General features: G+C 42.5%; 1 protein-coding gene across 3 annotated transcripts; it reads right to left on the bottom strand.

Annotated features, from left to right (window-relative positions):
* Positions 1–905: 905 nt before the first annotated feature.
* Positions 906–13,849, bottom strand: LOC121826770 (putative sperm motility kinase W). Of its 3 annotated transcripts, none has more exons than XM_076561118.1 (8): positions 13,765–13,849; positions 7,261–8,826; positions 6,426–6,852; positions 6,031–6,098; positions 4,998–5,132; positions 4,705–4,803; positions 3,811–3,925; positions 906–3,680 (listed from the first exon to the last, which is right to left on the bottom strand). In XM_076561118.1, the coding sequence occupies exons 2-3, from the start codon at positions 8,766–8,768 to the stop codon at positions 6,828–6,830; spliced, it is 1,533 nt and encodes a 510-aa protein (XP_076417233.1). In that variant the 5' UTR covers positions 8,769–8,826; positions 13,765–13,849; the 3' UTR covers positions 906–3,680; positions 3,811–3,925; positions 4,705–4,803; positions 4,998–5,132; positions 6,031–6,098; positions 6,426–6,827. The 3 variants fall into 3 exon arrangements, with proteins under 3 accessions (XP_076417233.1, XP_076417232.1, XP_076417231.1); XM_076561117.1 differs by having other exon boundaries at positions 906–1,435; positions 1,849–3,680; positions 4,705–5,132; XM_076561116.1 differs by having other exon boundaries at positions 4,705–5,132.
* Between the last annotated feature and the right edge of the window lie 5,467 nt (positions 13,850–19,316).

The raw sequence follows: 19,316 nt of genomic DNA on the forward strand, positions 1-19,316 counted from the left end.
CATCTCTGACTTGGACGGGGTGGAACCGGCTGCTCCAAGCTCCTTCTCCTCTGACTTCCCAGCCACAGTGAAATGTGCCTTGAGTTGGAAGCTGAAATAAACCCTTTATCCCTTAAGTTGATTTGTCAGAGGACTTTTATCACAACAATAGGAAAAGAAACTAAGACATGACGGCAAGTCCCAGCTACTCAGGATACACCCAAGTAGTCAGGAGGACTCCTTAAGCTCAGGAGTTCAATGCCAACCTAGGTAACAAAGGAAGAGCTCCATCTTAGAGCAAAAACAATAAATAAGAACAATTTTAAGAACACATCTACACTGTGTTGTGGGGAGAGGGGTTGTCTGTGGCCAACCTTGAGAAGTGTAAGCCCAGAGGAAAACAAACCCACCTTCAGGCATGGTCCGCGCACTGACATATGCAGCCACGCTGCACCTCTCATCTGGGGCGTCTTGCTTGCATGCCTGCAGCTCAATGCGGTAGCCAGTGAAGTGTCTCAGGCCAGAGATGACAAGCAACTCCTTGTTCACCACTTTCTCAAATGGCCTGTGCTCCTCCTGACTCGTGGGCACGATGGTGGACGAAATGTTGGGGAAATCTGGAAGCGTAGGCACGGTGGCCGTCACATTTCCCACCTCCTCAAGGGATCTCCGCTTTCGAGACGGCCTATGGGAAGAGAACATGTGTGGGGGTCATGACATCACCATCTTAAAATAAAATGATACTGGAGAGAGCGATGCTTAATTAATTAGAGAGAAAGAGACTAGGGTGGAGGAGAGGTGCAGGGGAACAGATCAATTTCCACATAGACGCCCCTGTCAGAGACACTGACTATGAAGGCACACCCACTCTCTCCCTTCCTCCCTCCCTCCCTCCTTTCCTCCCGCCCTCTCCTTCCTCTCCCTCTTTTTCTCTTCCTCTGTAACACAAGCTTAATGATCACCTACCCTTGGGATTGAGGCAGACCTGCCTGAGCAGCCTCATTCTTCCTAACCTCTAAGCCAGAGTCAAGTTTAGACCAGAAACCAAAAACTAATCATCTACTACAGGCTGTTAGATAGTGGTCTCAGTGATGCTTTCAGCCATGTGCTGCCCAGAAATGAGCCTTGACAATCATTCCATTCAGAGTGGCCATCCTTCACTGCATGGAGAGGCTGTCTGCCTGTCAGGTGCACGGGACAACAGTTTAAACAATTATCCCAGCAGGACAAGCAAGCAGACAGCCTAGCAGAAAGCCATAGCTCTATGGTCATCAAGGATGTCGAGACCTGACCGCTGACCAGTGGAACTCGGTACAAAGTAGTTGTAGGAGTGCTGACCCCACCTCTGACCACTGTGCCCTAGGCTAGGTAATGCCTACTCACTTCCAAAGTGGAGCATTGTCCCAGCATTCCATCCAAAGTGGTACCCATTTTCCTCCAGCTTGCTGTCACTTTCCTGTTAGGAAACAAATATGGTTCTGATAAAACTCCCTATGGTGAGGCCCCTTCACAAACACATAAACTAGCCCAGCATGCTGTGGGACTGTGTCTTTTCTGATGGTCAGGACACAGGGATAAATGAAGGCTGCAGCAGGGAAGGAGGGAGAGGAAGGAGAGGAAGGAGCTCCCTTCCCCTCATGTGGGGAAACAATTCACTAGGATCAGAAACCTGAAGGGTGAACAGGTTAATGAGTACTGCTAGTTATTCCCCTGCAGACTGGTCCACAGGGTCTGCATGTTCAAGGGCAGCTTGCACGTGATATTGGCTCATGGCCCCCATTGAGGAGGATGCTGTGAAACACCAGCCCTTGATCATATTACCTTGATAATGAGGTTTTTCTAGAGGGAAATCTATGGTAATTGGCTCACCTCCTCCTATGCTGGACACAGACCTTTCATGCTGGGGAAGTGGGCACACTGCCATCTGGACTTCCTGCAGAGCTCCTGCTTCTGCTGTCTCAGGCCACACCTGCAAGTCGCCACCCTGTGTCTCCTGATGTAGAGAGCTCATCACTTTAAAGAGGACAGACATGGGAAAGGGACTCTAGGGGAATTTGAAATATGCAGCACTTAAGCTAGACATACTGTGCATCCCTCTCCCCATGGCTCCTCCCATCTGTCTCTTCCATTCTCTCTAAATTCCTCCCTTAGTCAATTCTTTCCTGCTGCCCCTGCAATCCCTGGTTAACGTCCTCTGCTCTCCATCTCCAGCTCAATCATGACACTTTATTTAGAAGTGGGTTTGTACTGTGGCACTGGTGATTTTGAAGTCAGACTTTTAAATTTGCATACCCAGACAGTGAAAAAGTTAATGTGCCAAATGCAAAGGACAGATGACAGTATCAAACACAAAATTAATTAGTGTCGTAGACACTGAAGGCCTGGAACAAGACCAGTAACCCCGCAATGAGCACTAACAAGTGAAGATATGTGGACAGAGGGGTTCACAGTGTGACTCACTCTGTCACACTCGGTCACTGCAGCTTCCATGAGGAAACCTTTAGGTTTTCCCCTTTCCTCCCTTTTTAATTTTATCTTATGTTTCCCTTTTTTCTGTTAAATTTTGTTTTATTGGGGGAGTTGTAGGGGTGGAGGGCGGATGTGAAATGATGGGGACATGAATGTAATCAAAATCCCTGATGTAAAAGACACTTAGAATGAATATATATATATATATATATATATATATATATATATATGTATAGAGAGAGAAATAAATAAATAGATAAATAAATAAACAAATAGACAAAAAAGAAGCCGGGCGGTGGTGGCGCACGCCTTTAATCCCAGCACTCGGGAGGCAGAGCCAGGCGGATCTCTGTGAGTTCGAGGCCTGCCTGGGCTACCGAGTGAGTTCCAAGAAAGGTGCAAAGCTACACAGAGAAACACCGTCTTGAAAAAACAAGAAACAAGAAACAAAAAAACAAATGGATAAATAAATAAGTAAATGGAATAAATAAATGAATAGCATACAGGCAAGGGGAAGGAGCACATACTCACCCCAAAGAGTGAAATTTACACATTTTTCAGAAAACAGATACAACTGAGGATGACTGTATTACGTGTAACAAGCTTGTCCCAAAGACAAAGGTCACTTTCTTTTTCACATGCAAAATCTGCAGGTTATAGGCATCAGAACATGAACAACAGAACACTCAGGACATGGAACAGGACAGTGGTCTTCCTGAAACTGTCCACAATGTTCTTGGGAGGCTGATCACCTCTACCATCATGCACTGTCTTGAGTGGGGTGTACAGAGTCCTAGTTGGTTCAAAATCCAGAAACCTACAGCCCTGCCTCTCCATTAGCTAGGGAGTATGAACAAGATTCAGTAGCCTAAAAGCAACCCAAAATGGTTTTGACAAATAACAAAAGCATTGTGGGACCCATGAGCAAGAGTAGCCATGGAAGTCAGCAGACAAGCAGCCAGAATCTGGGTGTCAGGTGAGTAGAAGTGGAAGCTTCTGTCTAGAATATATGGCTTCATGTACTGCCTCTGCCACTGGTGTCCTTAAAGTGAAAGCCCTGCCTCCAACATCCCAAGACAGGCACCAGTTGTCTCAGTGACCCACCTTGAATCCTCAGCTGTGATCTCAAGGCCCAAATGGAAAGAACTCAATCAGACCAGGTAGTCAATCTGGACTCTCATGATTGGTCAGGTAGAGGTCATGGGGTTTGTGCCTGGACTGCAGTGGGAATCCTGAGAAAAATGATTAGAGAGTAGCCTTTGCATGCTCTGTGCCTTGTTTCCAAGGGTGTTTCAGCTAGGACATACCTCCTCCAGCCCACTGACCAGTGTCCCCAGAAGAATTCATGACAGCAGTTCTCACCTCCAGGTATCTGTTCACTGGTGGACATAGACTTCTATTCTGAAGGTTAGATTTGGACTTTGCTGCTGTTTGTAGTCCATCCTGGATAAAAGAACCTTCACTTCAATTCCTGACACTGTTGAAATGAAAGAAGGACAGGACTTGTCTCTTTTCCCTCAAATGTCTGGAGAAATTTACCATTGATGCTATACAAACAGTATGTGAAGCCATGCATGGGAGTCCACATGTGTAATCACAGCATTCAGGAGGCAGAGAAAGGGGTCAATCTCTATGACTTTCAGAGCTGTATGTCTACACAGAGAGTCTCAGGATAGCCAGGGCCATACAGTGAGATCCAGTCTCAAAAAGAGTAAAATATATAAAATGAGGATCCCCGATATATCCCTATCTCATTAACAGACTCCTCAACCATTTCTCAGCACTTCCTTCACTGATATGCAGCAGAAACACAGTCTGACACCAGGTGATACCCACAAACTGAAAATTTCTCTCTCTCTCTTCCTAAACAAACTGACTGATCTTGTATTGTGCACTTGTGACTCACCAGATGGTCAGGGTTCTAGAAGTCAGTGACAGCACAAGCTGGCTATCATCCACTGGGAAGATCCGGCCAAAGACGTTAACATGCATTAGTGTTTGCTAACAGCCCAGGGTCAGATGGTCAGAGTGGAGCTGGAGGCCAACTACAGCAGAGAGGCTGGTTCCTCCCTTGTCACACCTCTGCAGTCTCTCAGTCTCTCATTGCTCTTCAGTTGAACAAGTCAGTGATAACTTTCCCTCTGTGTCAGGGATGCTGGCACATGCTAATTCAAGGGATCCTTTTCAGCACATCAAGACCAGACTTCAGAGACTTATCTTCTGCCACATACAGATACTTATTGTACTCAATCTTACCTTCAGGTGCATGATGCATACAGATTAGGACCCTGGATTCCCTGTCGAGTTCATTTCCCTTTGCCAACTCAGTGAGCTGCTCCCTAACTGGAAGGTGTCCTGGAAAACAGTTGAGACACTACAACTCAACCAGTGCTTCATACTGCACCAGGGGCTGTCATCAAGAGATCCATGATGATCAAGGTTTCCTTCTGAGTCTGACCCCAATGGTGGGCATTGGTCATAAAGAAGTCCTGTGGCTGCTGTTCTTGTAGAGGCAATATTCAGCATCAGGCCTGGCAAGGCCTTCTTACCTTCCCACATTGGAGCAGAACAATGTTAATGTAAGGTCAAATATCATTTATAAATCCCTCTATGAGATGGAAAAATGATGCAGAATTTTTGGATCAGGAGGTGGGAAGCACCATGGGAAGCCTGGATGAAGGAGGCTATGGAGAAAAAGACATAGATGTCATCAGACCTGCCAAAGGCCATGATAGACAATACCAGCAGAGGATCCCACTGAATGATGCAGCCACCCTTCTCTTGCAAGACCCTTCTTCAATAGCCCAGAATCTGAATCCCTTCCAAAGCAGCCTCATAGTTCTCTACCTCTACATATGCCAAGCACAATCAAGGTCATTCTCCGCATTGGTGGCTCTAAAGCTGAGGTCACATTTTGCTCTGTTTGAGATTTTTGTTCCTGGTCTCACTTCTTCAATGCCTGCCCCAGCAAAACCTCCTTTTCTCAACTCATTTTAGGTAAGCCCTTCTGGACACACTCTACCCTCTCTACAGGTCCTCTCATTTCCTCTTCATCCTCTTCTTCTCCTTTCCCCTGTACCTCCCCTCATCTCCATCCTCCCATCTCCCACTGGATTTACAGTTCCTTCAGTTCTTCTGAAAGACAGTCAGAAAGCAGTTTGGAGGTGATGAAGGAATCAAAGAAGAGGAAAGGCTGAGATCTATGTGTAAGTGTGTCCTGTTGACAGAGGCAGCCCTTTTAGATGCCGTGGAACTCTGGGCCCACAGGAACCATGAGGGATGTAGACATTCATTGGGTCTATGCTACACATGACTCTCAGGGATGTTCAGCAACAGTGCAGGGGCATCAGTGAGGTGAAGGATGGGGAAGATGGAAGCTGAGACCCTAATCTGGAGGATGGATACTGGAACCTGTAGCCTAACATATCATCACACAGGACACAGATTTCCAGCCTGGATCCTTCCGGTTGTACTACACCACACCAAGACTGTAGTTCAAGTAGAACATTTCACTTTTCCCAAATAAAACCCAAAAGAATAAGGAAAGTGACTCTCTTAGTGACTTTAACAGATAGGACTTACTCAGCACTGAGGAGGACAGGACTCCACTGACCAATAGTGCTGCATCTTCCTCCTGCTGCACCCCAGATCTGTATGAAAGACAGGATGTTATTTCCAAGTCAACAATCTACTTGTGTGTCTTGAAACATGCTAGGAACCATCAGAGCAGGCCCTCTCCTCCTCACTGCTGGCTATTTCTAGCTCCCTCCCACTCTGCACTTTAGGGGAGGTTTGTTCCTGCTGTAGACTGTGCACGGCCCCTGTCACAGGGAAATACACACATCTCTTTCATGTACTTTTTTGACCCGAAGTTCCTCAGGATAGACTCTACTCCTTATTCCACACCACCTCTCATGTCCCCTATTCCTATCTCAAAACTGTTTCCCAATTAGTCCCCTTTATCTCCTTTCACCCACCTCCATTCTCCAGAGGATTTACACAGGTCTTGCTGTTTTTTGCATAAGGTAGTCACAGAGTAAGTTGGAGGGGTTAAAGTGACCAAGATGATGAGCAGCTGTGATTGTATGAAGTCCTTCCTGGTGGTAGAGGCTGCTGTTTTCCATGCACCGTGAGTGGTCCTACAAGCACAACCAAAGCTAGGAAGGTAGAGGGTCATGGGGTCCATGCGACTTATGATCCCCAGTTGTCCCACAACAGTTCTGAAGCTGCATTAAGCTGAAAGAGATGCTGATTGGCAGCTCAGACCCAATAGCTGGATGATGAATGCAGGCAAGAGCCTGTTGCTCTGTGTTGGAGGGAGCGGCACTCTGGTGATCTGTCTTGGGTCCCTTCCATGGCTCCTCACCAGGTCTGGAATTCTATTGGGCCATTTCAGTTTCCACACTTCAAAGCAGAAAGAAACATTAAAGCACCTCTATTAGTGACTTTGGCAGATAAAAGTTCTATGCCATATTCCTCCCCTGATTTCTCCATTCTGAACCTTTGCCCCATTTAGCCAAACTCTTCTCCCTTCCCACGCTGTGGTCCCCATGCTATGCTACCTTCATTTGCCTCAGCCTTCTAGGAGTTTACATGAACAGGAAGCTGTGAATTTGCCATCTAATGTACCACATATCTGAAATTCTGGGTCCTCTGAGTCAGTACAACTTTTGATTTAAAAAGGATATTGAAATAGTATATTGAAAATACAATGTAGGAATTCATCTGTGTGGCACATGAAAGTGTTCTCCATGTAGGTCTCCCCTGTCCTCTCTTTCCTTGAAGCCCCTGATGGAAGGGTTAAGGGCTCACCTTGGGGTGCAGCAGCAGCAGCACAGTGCTCTCAATGCATGGGAAATTCCCTTCCTCACAAGTTTCCAGGCCCTGAATAGCCTGGATCCAGATGTCAGGGGTGCCACCTGGGGCTGATCACTGGGAATGACTGACCCCTGGGATGAATCTTCTTCACAGAAGCCCAGGTTCAGAATTGCTGTGTGTGTTGCCTCCAAGACTAATTCGGGAGAGGAGAGATTGCCAGGCAGGGTGCCAACAGAATTCCTGTTGACTGCAATGTCCTCTGCAGCAGTGTTGATGACATCAGCCATAAGAGCATCTCTTTCTGGGACTGTGTTTTCTGAAGAGGACAGCACCTCCAGGAAGGAGGATCTGTGAGGCATGGTGTAGCTTCTACATCTTTTGCCTGTTTCCTCCACACCCTCCTCCTTAAAGTGACCCTTCCCAGCATGTGTACTGGTTGTAAATGCTGGTTCACTGGCTCTCTTCAAGGGGAGAGGGAGGCGAACAGGAACTGCAGGGCTGTTGGGTAACCAGGGCATCTGCTCTTGCTGATGGCTGCCTCCACCACTCAGCTGATATTTGAGAATGTTGCAAGTAGCTGTTACATGATTATCTTCTTGCCTGTGAGTTAGGGATGAAACAATCTCCTCACATGTATAGCCGATGGTGCACATAGTCTCCACGACCTTGGGCAGGATTTCTTTGGTAGCAGGCAGTACATGTTCTTGAATTGGGCCCAGCCATGCTCTTTCCACAAGCTGACAGATTGTGAATCGGTACCAGATAGGGACCATGAGTAGTCGGGCAATGATGAAATAACAGGGTTTTGACAGATGGTAGGGAATGGGACACATTGTGGTGGTGATGACCCTGTGCATACCTTCAAGGGTTTCTTCCATGTATGGGAAGTGCCCTGTGACCAGGACATAGAGGACGACACCCAAGCTCCACATATCACCTGCCAGTCCATCATAGGGTTTTCTGGCCAAGATCTCTGGGGCCCAATAGAGCAAGGAGCCACAGATCTCCTCCAACTTCTGCCCCTCTGTGATTTCAATTGCCATACCAAAGTCACAAAGCTTTGCATTTCCTGCTGCATCGACTAGGATGTTTTCTAATTTGATATCACGGTGTGCGATGTGTCTCTGGTGGAGGAAGTGAACCGCTGACACCACCTGCCGGAAAATCCCTCTAGCCTCCTCCTCCTTTAGACAGCCCCGTGCCTGGAGGAAGCTCTCCAGATCTTCTCCTGCCACATACTCCATAATCAGATAAGTGGTTGTCAGTGAGTCCATCATGTCAAAAAATCGAACGATGTTCCTATGTTCTAAAGACTGAAGGATGTTCAATTCAGTACTGATGTCAGCCACACTGTTGGTGTTTTTCTCAAGGACCTTGACAGCCACTCGTGTATGAGTGGGAAGGTGGCAGGCCAGCTTCACCTCCCCAAAGGAACCATAACCTAGAGATGTTAACATCCTGAAATCCTTTTCAAGAATGTCCTCTTCCATGTGGCTGCCCATGGTGTTCTGATCAATTTCAATCACTTTATCTTGTGAGCAATTTCAGACCCACACAATGCTAAAAGAAAAAGATTAATGGCGTTTTAGAGGGGAGGACATAGCTTTGGATTCTCTGTTATGAAATTGAGATATCCCAAACAATCTAATGATGCTCTTCAAGGATATAAAAATATTGGAAGAACCCAAACCTAAGGCAGTGGATGAGAAATCTTAGGAAAGATCAGAGTTGGTATAAGTAAATTTGGTATGCAAAGGAAAATCCTGAGCATCCTGAAAGAATGATCTGCTCTGTTCACAGATGAGCCACGATGCAAACAAAGAGAGATCAGATAAAAATAACACTATAGAAAAATCAATGTTGTAACTGATACAACTACAGTCCAGATGGTATTTAGGATGTTACAGTATTGATACTCCAGAAAATTATAAAATATGAAAGGAATTCCTAGACATGTGTGGATATTGAGTTAAAATAAAATAAAAACACTTAAACACATAAGTCATAAACACCAGTGTGGATTGGCAACAAAAACAGCTCCAAACAAGGCAGAGCCCAGATCTCATGGATTCCCTGAATCATTGAAAGCTTTGCAGAAGAATGAAGACCAGGGTTATAGAAAATACTTCAAGAAAGAAAAAGCAAAGGAACACATCCAAACTCATCCCTGTTTAGTGTTAGCCTGATCCCACAACCAAGTAAGCTCAACAAATGGAACAAGTGTGAGCTCCTTTCCTTGATGAACATAGATGTGAAAATCATTCATGAGAGTCCCTCATACTTCACCTCCATCTCAGCAACACACTAAAGAGCCTTTGTTCATGGTCAGAATGGCAGAAGTAACATTTGTAACAAATGGAACAACAGCATAGCACATAAGGAGACTGTGGGAAGAATCCACACTCAGCACAGTGACTAGAAAACTGCTGTGTTATAAGGAAAGTAGCTAAACTAGATATAGTTTTTAGGAGACAAGGCAGGTCCACAAACAGAAACAGGATCTACTTTGTCTCTCCTGGTCACAGGAAGGAGAGGGCTAGGCTTATGTAAAGTCACAGTATCAGCCACAAAGATATGGTGGGGGACTGACATAGTGCAGAGGAACATGATCAAAGTACAGTATAGGCATGTATGGAAATGTATCATGCAACTGATTATGAAAATGTATATAAAAATTATCCCAAGATAACCCATACTCAGAATGATAAACATGGTATGTATTCACTCACAAGTGGATACTAGGTGCAAAGCAAAGGTTAACCAGATTACAACCCACAGCTCCAGAGAAGCTAGCTAACAATGAAGATGCCAAGAGAGAAGCATAGATAGCCCAACGAAGGAGAAATAGATGAGATCTACATGAGCAAACTGGGGGTGAGGTGGGGTAATGGAGGGCAAGGAATGGAGAATGAGAACATAAGGGAATGGGGTGGGGGTTGAGCTGGAAAAAGGACAGAGTGGAAGAGCAAGGAAAAAGATAACATAATAAAAGAAGAAATCATTAGAATAGAGAGAAACAGGGTGCTAGAGAAGTTCTCAGGAATCCACAAGGATGACCCCACCTTAGACTATTAGCAATAGTCAAGAGGGTGCCTGAACTGTCCACTCCAGCAATCAGAACAGTGAATAGCCTAACTGTCACCATAGAGCCTCCATGCAGTAACTGATGGAAGCAGATGTAGATTTCCACAACCAAGGCCAGGCCAAGCTCCAGGAGTCCAATCAATGAGAGAGAGGAGGGATTCTATGAGCAAGGGACATTGAGATCATGATGGAAGAAAGTACAGAGACAACTAGCCAAACTAGAGGACACATGAACTGTGGACCAATATCTGAGGGGCCCCCATGGGACTGGACTAAGCCCTCTGGATAGGCGAGACTGTTGTTTATATTGAACTGCCTAGGGGGCCCCCAGGCAGTGGGATTGGGATCCATGCCTGGTGCATAAGCAGGCTTTTTTGAACTCAGTGCCTATGGTGGGACACCTTGTGCAGACAGTGCAGGGAGAGGGGCTTGGACCTGCCTCATCTGAATGTACCAGGCTCTGCTGACTCCCCATGGGAGACCTTGCCTTGGAGGAGGTGGGAATAAGGGGTGGGTTGGGAGGAGGCTAGGGGGTGGGAGGAGGGAGGACGGAGAAATCTGTGTTTGGTATGTAAAATGAAAAGAAAAATTTATAATAATAAAAATAAAATGAAATTCTCAAAGAACAAAAAATTAAATGATTCTTCAAAAGTATTTACACATTAAAAAAAGAAAAAAAACAAAATTTAAATATAATCTAATTGAATCTCGTTATCCCATGTTTAGTTGCTATCCCTTGGGGCCTGCTCTTTTCTCAAGGAAAACTGAAGAGCAGTGGATCTGGTGGAGAGCAGGTGAGGGGCAACTGGGAGGAGTGGAGGGAGGGGAGGATGCAGTCAGGATGTAGTGTACAAAAGAAGAATAAATATAAAGAAAACCGAAAAACATAAATATAAATATGAAGCAGAAAATCTAAATCCCAGGACTCAAAACTTACAAACTGGAAATCAACTTGTCCAATCTCAACAACCAGCAGCAATGATCCGCAGTATTTCAGTAGTCCATAAAATGAGGGAAGGTACACTTTCAAGCACATTTCATGAAAGAAATATTACCCCAATTTCCAAACCATATAAGACATTTCAAAAAAGATCCTAGTATCAGCCAATATCCTTGAATGACAGATTGGAAAAAAAAACCTGAATGAGAATAATTGATAACTCACCTCAAATTCAACACCACATTAATAAGACCAGACTTCATGATAAAGACATCATTAACCAGGAACACTCAAGATTCGTACACAGACACAAATTGCCAAAGGGCATAGCATACACACCACACTGAGGTAGGTCCTAAATCAGACATCAGTGGAATGGAGTGCCTAATTCAGGAAAAACTTGGAATTAGTGAAAGTGTTACTACAAACATGCCAGTTCCACAAACACAAGTGTCACATTTTGTTCACTGCAGGTCATGAGCAGGCAGGGGGATAGCCTTTGTATAAGGGTCCAATTCAATGGGACTTGCCCCTTTGACAAAGTTCTTGTCCAATTCAATGGGTCAGGAAGTAAAATGTAGCAGATAAATATGATCAAAGTAGAGTACAGCCAGATATCAGTCATGATCAAATTCCTCATCCTATGAATTTATTATATAACAATAACTTTGTAAAATACACAAGAACACTGCCAAAAATGACAAAGAAAAGAAGGTGATAGAAGGAAAATAAGTTGAGATGAAGAAAAGGAATTATAGAAAAAAAATACTACCCAAACCAATAATGTAAATAAAGAAATAATTAAATACAATTGACAAAATCCCAAACTGAGAACTTGGGAATCAAACTCACTATGTCCAGATCCAACAGGTCAGGGAAAAGGTCAAGTGTATGGGAAACAACAGAGTCCAACTGCTCTCCCAACAACCAACAGATTTTCTGAAGTACAGACAAAACCCAGCCTCAGGCAGTGCCTTTTCATTGGCTAGTATATAGCATACATCACAAGGAATCCATGTGATGTCACATACTATGGACCAATCAAGGCTCAGAAAAAAACCACAGTGATTTTTTAAAAATTATTTTCTGTTAAATTATTAAACTTTTTTTTTCCATTTGCGTTCTTGTTCCCAAGGAAATGCCCTTAGCAGAGAAGGCTGCTATCCTTCCCAACCCCACTCCTGTTACTTTCCCAGAAGCCAAGATAGATTCATTGCTGTCACACAGTCACACATTGAACGTATCTCTCCCATCCACCCCGTGAATATAATCAATGAGCTCTTCAAGTAGCCTAAATTCCAGATCCCATCCTCTGTCATGTAGCATAGGTCTCATATTAACCAAGCCTGCTTCTTGATGTCGAAGCAACTCCTTTCCCCTCAGACACCATGAAGTTAATGGAGACACACTTTGTCTGGTGGGAATAAAACTCCTTCAGACACGCACAGAGTGTCCAGACCATCTTTACTAATGACCTTTTGTCTGAAAGGAAGATCTGTCCATGCATCACTGTCCTTCTGTAAGCTCTGGCCATTCCCTCCTACCCCTGATAAAAAATAAAAATACATCCAAGAAGGAGGGAAATAATAAGTCAAAGGGAAAATTAAAGTCTAGGAAATAAAACTAGACAAACACTCTGAGTACTGAGTATCAAGAAAGACTCATACAGTGACCAGGACAATTCACCGATGAATTCTATCATCTCAACATAAAACAGCAATGTTCTCTAGATATTTCAGTATCCTATAGTCTGAGGGAAAGAACATTTTCAAATTTTTTCTCATCAAAGATGCATTACCCTTATTCTTACACCAAGGAAATAAAATGTAAAAGGGGGCCACTGTCAGGCAATATCCTGGACTAACAGATTATAAAAATCCTTAATAAGAGATAGCTCACACCAAATTCAACAACACATTAAGACCATACTTCAAGATCACCCAGGAACATTAGGATTCGTCCACCCATACAAATTGACACAAAGCAGAACACACACACAACACTGAGGTAAGACCTATAATCGGACATCAAAGGAATGAAATGCCTTTTTCAGGAAAACATTTGGAACTAGAGAAAATGTTACTTCAAATGTTCCAGTTCCACAAATATCAGTGTCACATTTTGTTTCCTAGGGATTCTGAACAAGCAGAGAGAAGAACCTTAGATCATTTGGAAGTACTTGTCACATTCAATGTGTGGGTAAGTGAAATAGAGCATGTAAATATGATCAAAATGTAAAATAGTCAGATATGGGAAGTCATGATTAAATTCCTCATGCTATAGAGATAATATATACCGCTATATGTGTAAATTCCACAAGAACAAAGGCAAAAATGATAAAGAAAGAATGAGTGAAATAAGGAAAAAGCATTTACAGGCACAAATCAAAACCCAAACCAAAGATGTAAATAAAGCAATGAATAGATACCAATAGATACAAAAGCCCAAACTGAAAGCCTGGGAAATATACTCACTAAGTCGAGATCCGACAGGCTTTGAGAAGTCCAAATTTAGCAGAAGCAACTGAATCCAACTGCTCTCCCACCAACCAACTGCTTCTTTGAAGTACAAAGACAAAACCCAGCCCTAGGTGGCGCTCTTTTATTGGCTGATATCTAGCTTACATCACTTGGACTCCATGTGATGTCACATGCAGTGGTCCAATCAAGGCTTGGCAAAATCCATAGTGATTTTTATTTTTTTTCTCTCACATTCTTGTGTCAAGCCACTCTACTAGTAATTTTTTCCTGGTTATGATCTAATAGTTGGCAAAGATCTACTTACAGGAGGCAGGGTTTATTTAACTTCAGATATAGAAACACAAGTCAACCAAATGGGAGGAAATAATGGCATGGACATCAGCAGAGTTGTCCTGTTGGTTATATGGCATTTGTCATCCCAATATTCTTCTGACTTTCCTTGACCTATCCACGTAGTACTAATGCAATCTCAAGCATGTGTCTCTAGTCAGAGTGTCAAGTTACATTTAAGGTGCCCTGACAGATACAGTCATCTGTGGTTCTTTCTTCTTGACTTTAGCCAGAGTATCTGCTTGTGAACAGGCCAATATTCATGCCTGTCTATTGGACCACCTGACACACACAAACTCAATGAGTGTGATCCCCAGGCTCCTTGGTATTTGACTCTTCCATAAACTGTCCAGTGGGCCCCTAATAATAGTACTCTATGAATTGTGAATAAATGGAGTCCCTGTGTTCACAAATCTAGTCTGCCTTGAAGACTGTCACAGGAAATTTCTCCACTAGGTTGACATACACCAACAACACATGTCTCTCATTTGAAATGGAACACCAGTCTTTCAGAAACAGTGCTCTTTGTTCAGATGCCGTATCCTCTGTGGGTCCTCCCATCTACTATCACCTGGTCTCCATGTGGGACGAGTGAACTGTTCCCTTCCTTTCTCCACATTGCCTTTCTGGTTTCCTCTTTATATGGGTCCTTACTCCCTTGTGGATTCCAGTGTTCTTCCTTTCTTGCATGCCAAAGAATGAACTCCCCCTTTGTTACCCTGAAACTTTATACTCATCTTGTACCATGGAAATACTGTCTAAACTTCTGTCCACACTGAGACTTCTCAGCTTTATAATTTTTATTTTTTAAGATTATAAATGTGAGTCCAGCATTATTACCCATTGTCTTTAGGCTGATGAGTTCCAAATTTCTTTTTAGATTGTGATATCACACACAATGAAGAATTTAATTTTTAATCAAACAGGTGTTATATTCCAAACTGTGAAAATAGTGATGTCAAAGTTAAGTAATGCAAAAAGATGCTTCTATTCAGAGCAGGTGGTGTCTAACACTGAGACAAGCCATTGGCCAAGGTACATGGAATATGAGTGGATAATGATCAGCCTTAGGGACATTTACATCGTATCACCTCCTCACCAGTTCATGGATCACTGTGGAGGAGTAGAAAGATTCTAGGGGACAGACAGTGTTGATTACTTCTAGGAAACAGTGTCCTCTGTACACAACACGGCAGCTGAGTTATGAACTCACATTAAGTGTGACAGCATGCACAAGCCTAGTGCAAGCACACAGGGAACCACATTCCTGCATTGAGATTGGAGGTAGCCATGAAGACCTACCCCTAGCAGAGGAGTAATTGGCATTTAACACATGCATGGGGAGAAGTAGTATGAAATTTCATCTATAGTTATACCCTGGGTTACTCCACTATGTTACAATGGAATGCCATCCAAACATATATGTGGACAGGACTCATTTTACTCGATGGTTGAAAACTAGGACAGAAAGTTTAAGGGATACAGACAGGTGTTAGAGCTAAGGTAACTGAGGGGAAGGGACTGAGTGCAAATCTCAAAAGAAATAATAACAAGAAATAAGTTGTTCCGTGATCTTGGGTCAAACCTGGTGATTTAAAGCTGTAGGAAGTTTATGACAAAGCTCCTGGATTGACAAAGAGTTGTATTATACTAAACAGAAAACTTAAGCTGTGCACAGTGATAATATTTGGGGTCCCTTCAGTTTAAAGAGCACCCATAGAAGAGTATAAATGAGAATATGACAATTCCTTTGGAATGTATTTGACTGAAAATGCTGATGAGATGCATCCCTCCTAGAGAGTGATCAAATACAGACATATTCCCATGGATTATCACAAAGAGACTACTGTAACTATAACCCAAGGCATCAGGGTACAGTTTAAGATGGTGGCAGGGCATACTAGAATTTTAAAAATGGTTCTGTGTTGCAGGAAGTAAAGAGTTGCAAACTTGAGGGGCCCAAGGAAGTGTGCGTCAAGGTTTCAGACTTAACTGACCAGGGTTGTAAGGCATGCCCAGAGTCCTGTGAGGAGGGAGGGCCTCAGAGGCTATTGCATCTGGGACGTCTTTTGCTGAGGAAAGTCATATGCATGGTGTGGAGTTGAACCCACATTGTGTGTTATAGAGCAAGCAGACCTGATGTTAAGGGATGGTGCATTGTGGATCATATCATCTCAATACTACGCTTGGATGTTGGGTGTGTGTCTGAAATTGGGGATATTTTTACTTATGGCTGCTGTTCTTTCTCTAATTCAGTTGATTGTGATACTGAGGTTCTGGTTATACGAGGAGATTGTAGGATTTTGAAGAGTTTGGGCCTCTATGGTGAAAGTAGGTCATTATTCACAGACTTTTGAGGGTTCTACCTACCTCAGGTTCTGGCCTCCAGTTCAGGTTCCTTGTACTCTACTCTGTAAAGAGTTGATACACTCAAATCTCACCACCTGCAGCTCTCCTGAATCCTACTATGTCTGCTCTTAATATTGATGATATCTCTTAAAAACAAGGACGCAAAATAAGCCTATCTGCCATTACATTTTTTCATTTCAGGTAATTTTTCTCACAGGGAACAGAGAAGTAAATTATGAAAATGATGAGCAACTATTTGTCCAGAAGTCAATATCTATAAGTCCTTCTATATATGAGCTGATATGTATTTTTGGATTCTGTTAGAATATTGGAATACTAAAACTGGAGAGGTGTGTTTTAAAGAAGTTTTAGGTTAAATTGTGGGGTCTGAGTGTGTAAATGTCTTTGTTGTATCTTATGTCTCTCTCCACAGTACTTGTCCTTGTTACTATAAGAATTAAATTGAACATTGCTTATTTTAATAAATTTTGATCTAGAGTCAAAGCTATCTTTTGGGAGGTAATCTGTCCAGGTTTGTTTTCCACCATCAAGTATTTATTACATTTTAAAGAAAGAGCATGAGTTCTGAAGACTAGATAGTTATAGCAATAGTTTTCCATGCTAGCAAATGCAGAAAAGAAGCTCTCAAAAGAGGTGTAAAGTGCACAAGTCTGAAAGACATCAAAAGACAGTTTTCGGTTGGTAATACAAGTTAGGGTAGGAAATGAATTAGATACAACATTTTGGACTCACTAAAATAGGATAAATAATGGAGCTCTTTGTCTGAATTTGTCAAATGTTAATGGACTGGACATTGTTAATGTAATACTTGACTGTATGTATTGTATATACTTATTGTATATAGTTTTTCTTATATTAGCTATAACCTCCTCTTATTATTTTAGACAAAAATGTGGAAATGTGGTGATATATTGTGCACCCTAATAAAATTTACCTGAAGATCAGAGAACAGAACAAGCCACTAGATTAAACATAAATGCCAGACAGTGGAGGCACATACCTTTAATCCTAGCACTCCTAAGGCAGAGATCATCTGGATGTCTGTGAGTTCAAAGCCACCCTGGACTACATAAGATTGACTCAATCTAGGAGATAAACAGAGTCAAAGAGTGGTGGCCTTTTTGGTTGAGGAAGCTCATTCAACCTGAATCCTATCAGCTGAAGACTTTTCATGCTGAGGAGTCCTAGAGGTAAGACCTGGCAGTGGCTTGTTCCTTTGTCTCTCTGATCTTCTGACAAAGTTAATGTGGTACACAATATATCGTGAACAAGCTCATTTTAAAGAATTTCCACCTGTGCAGTGGTGGCTGAGTGCCTTTAATGCCAGCACTCAGGAGGCAGAAGCAGGTGGATCCCAGTGAGTTTGAGACCAGCCTGGTCTACAAAGCAAGTACTAGGACAGCTAGGGCTGTTACACATGGAAACCCTGTCTCAAAAAACAAAACCAAAGACAAAGACAATTTCCCTTCCTCTTATGACCAATTTTTTGTTACTTCAGATGCTTTAAAAAGAAAAATCCAACTTTTTCAGTTAATCAAGGCAGAAACTTAAACCTGCTTAGGAAATGATAGGAAAAATTTGTTTCTCCCATGAGGTCTCACAAGATACACAAAGGACACTGAAGGGCAGGCCCTATGTACAGCAGTAGATGTCAACACAAAATGAACTCAGCGGGGAATGATGACTTTTTCTATTTGTTTGTTTCCTATTCTGGATTATTTTTATTCACTTATTTATTTTGCATGTCTGTGTGTTTTTAATGAGGGCAAGAGAAAAAATGTATTTTGGGGTGAGTAGGAAGGTGCAGGAGATCTGGGAGGAGTGGGGGAAGGAAAACCCTAGTAACAAAATGGTGCATGAAAAAAAATCTATTTTCAATAAACAACAAAATTAAAAAATGAAATCAATGATATCTTGGAAGTTTTGGGGCTCATAATATTCTGTTTTTGCAATATTTGGCTTACACATCATTTGCTTAGATATGATGGTTCCCAATTATATTTTTTTTTTTTTTTGGTTTTTCGAGACAGGGTTTCTCTGCGTAGCTTTGCGCCTTTCCTGGAGCTCACTTGGTAGCCCAGGCTGGCCTCGAACTCACAGAGATCCGCCTGCCTCTGCCTCCCGAGGGCTGGGATTAAAGGCGTGTGCCACCACTGCCCGGCCCCAATTATATTTTTTATATTTTTTATTTTTCCTTTTTATTGATAGAAAATATCTTTTTTCTTGCATGATATATCCTAATTACAGTTTCCCCACTATGTTCTTCTCCATGTTCCTCCCCATCACTCCTCCTGCTCATATCTAACTCCATTCTATCTCTCATTAGAAAACAATCAGGCTTCTAAGGAATATTTATAAAATATAATATAATATAATATAATATAATATAATATAATATAATATAATATAATATAATATAATATAATATAATATAATATAATATAATATAATATAGCAGTATATCAAACAAAAACTAGCACATCAGAATAGTACAAAACTACCACACAAGAGGAAAATTGCCCAAGAGAGCACACAAAAACAGATATAGACACCAAGACCCACTTGTTCACGCTCTCAGGAATCTCATAAAACCACTAAATGAGAAGCCATAATACATACACAAAATACATAAAATACAAAAGAAAAAAATGAGAAGCCTGACAGGGCATTATGACACAAGGATGCTCCAAAGAAACCATTGAGTTTCTTTTCTGTTGGCAATCTAGTGTTAGTTTTGTATCCTATACTTAGAAGGAGCTTTTGTTTCCTTAGTGAGACTCTCTTGGAAAAAATTAGATTTTCCATTTGCAATTGCTTAGCAATTGGAAACAGCTACTGTGTTAGGA

The sequence above is a fragment of the Peromyscus maniculatus genome, chromosome 23 (assembly GCF_049852395.1).
Source record: "Peromyscus maniculatus bairdii isolate BWxNUB_F1_BW_parent chromosome 23, HU_Pman_BW_mat_3.1, whole genome shotgun sequence".
NCBI lineage: Eukaryota > Metazoa > Chordata > Mammalia > Rodentia > Cricetidae > Peromyscus > Peromyscus maniculatus.

Coding starts and splice junctions, on each gene's coding strand:
- LOC121826770 (XM_076561118.1), bottom strand. CDS start 8,768: ATGGGCAGCCACATGGAAGAGGACATTCTTGAAAAGGATTTCAGGATG. Junction 6,853..7,260: donor TGCTGCTGCTGCACCCCAAG/GTGAGCCCTTAA, acceptor TCTGCTTTGAAG/TGTGGAAACTGAAATGGCCC.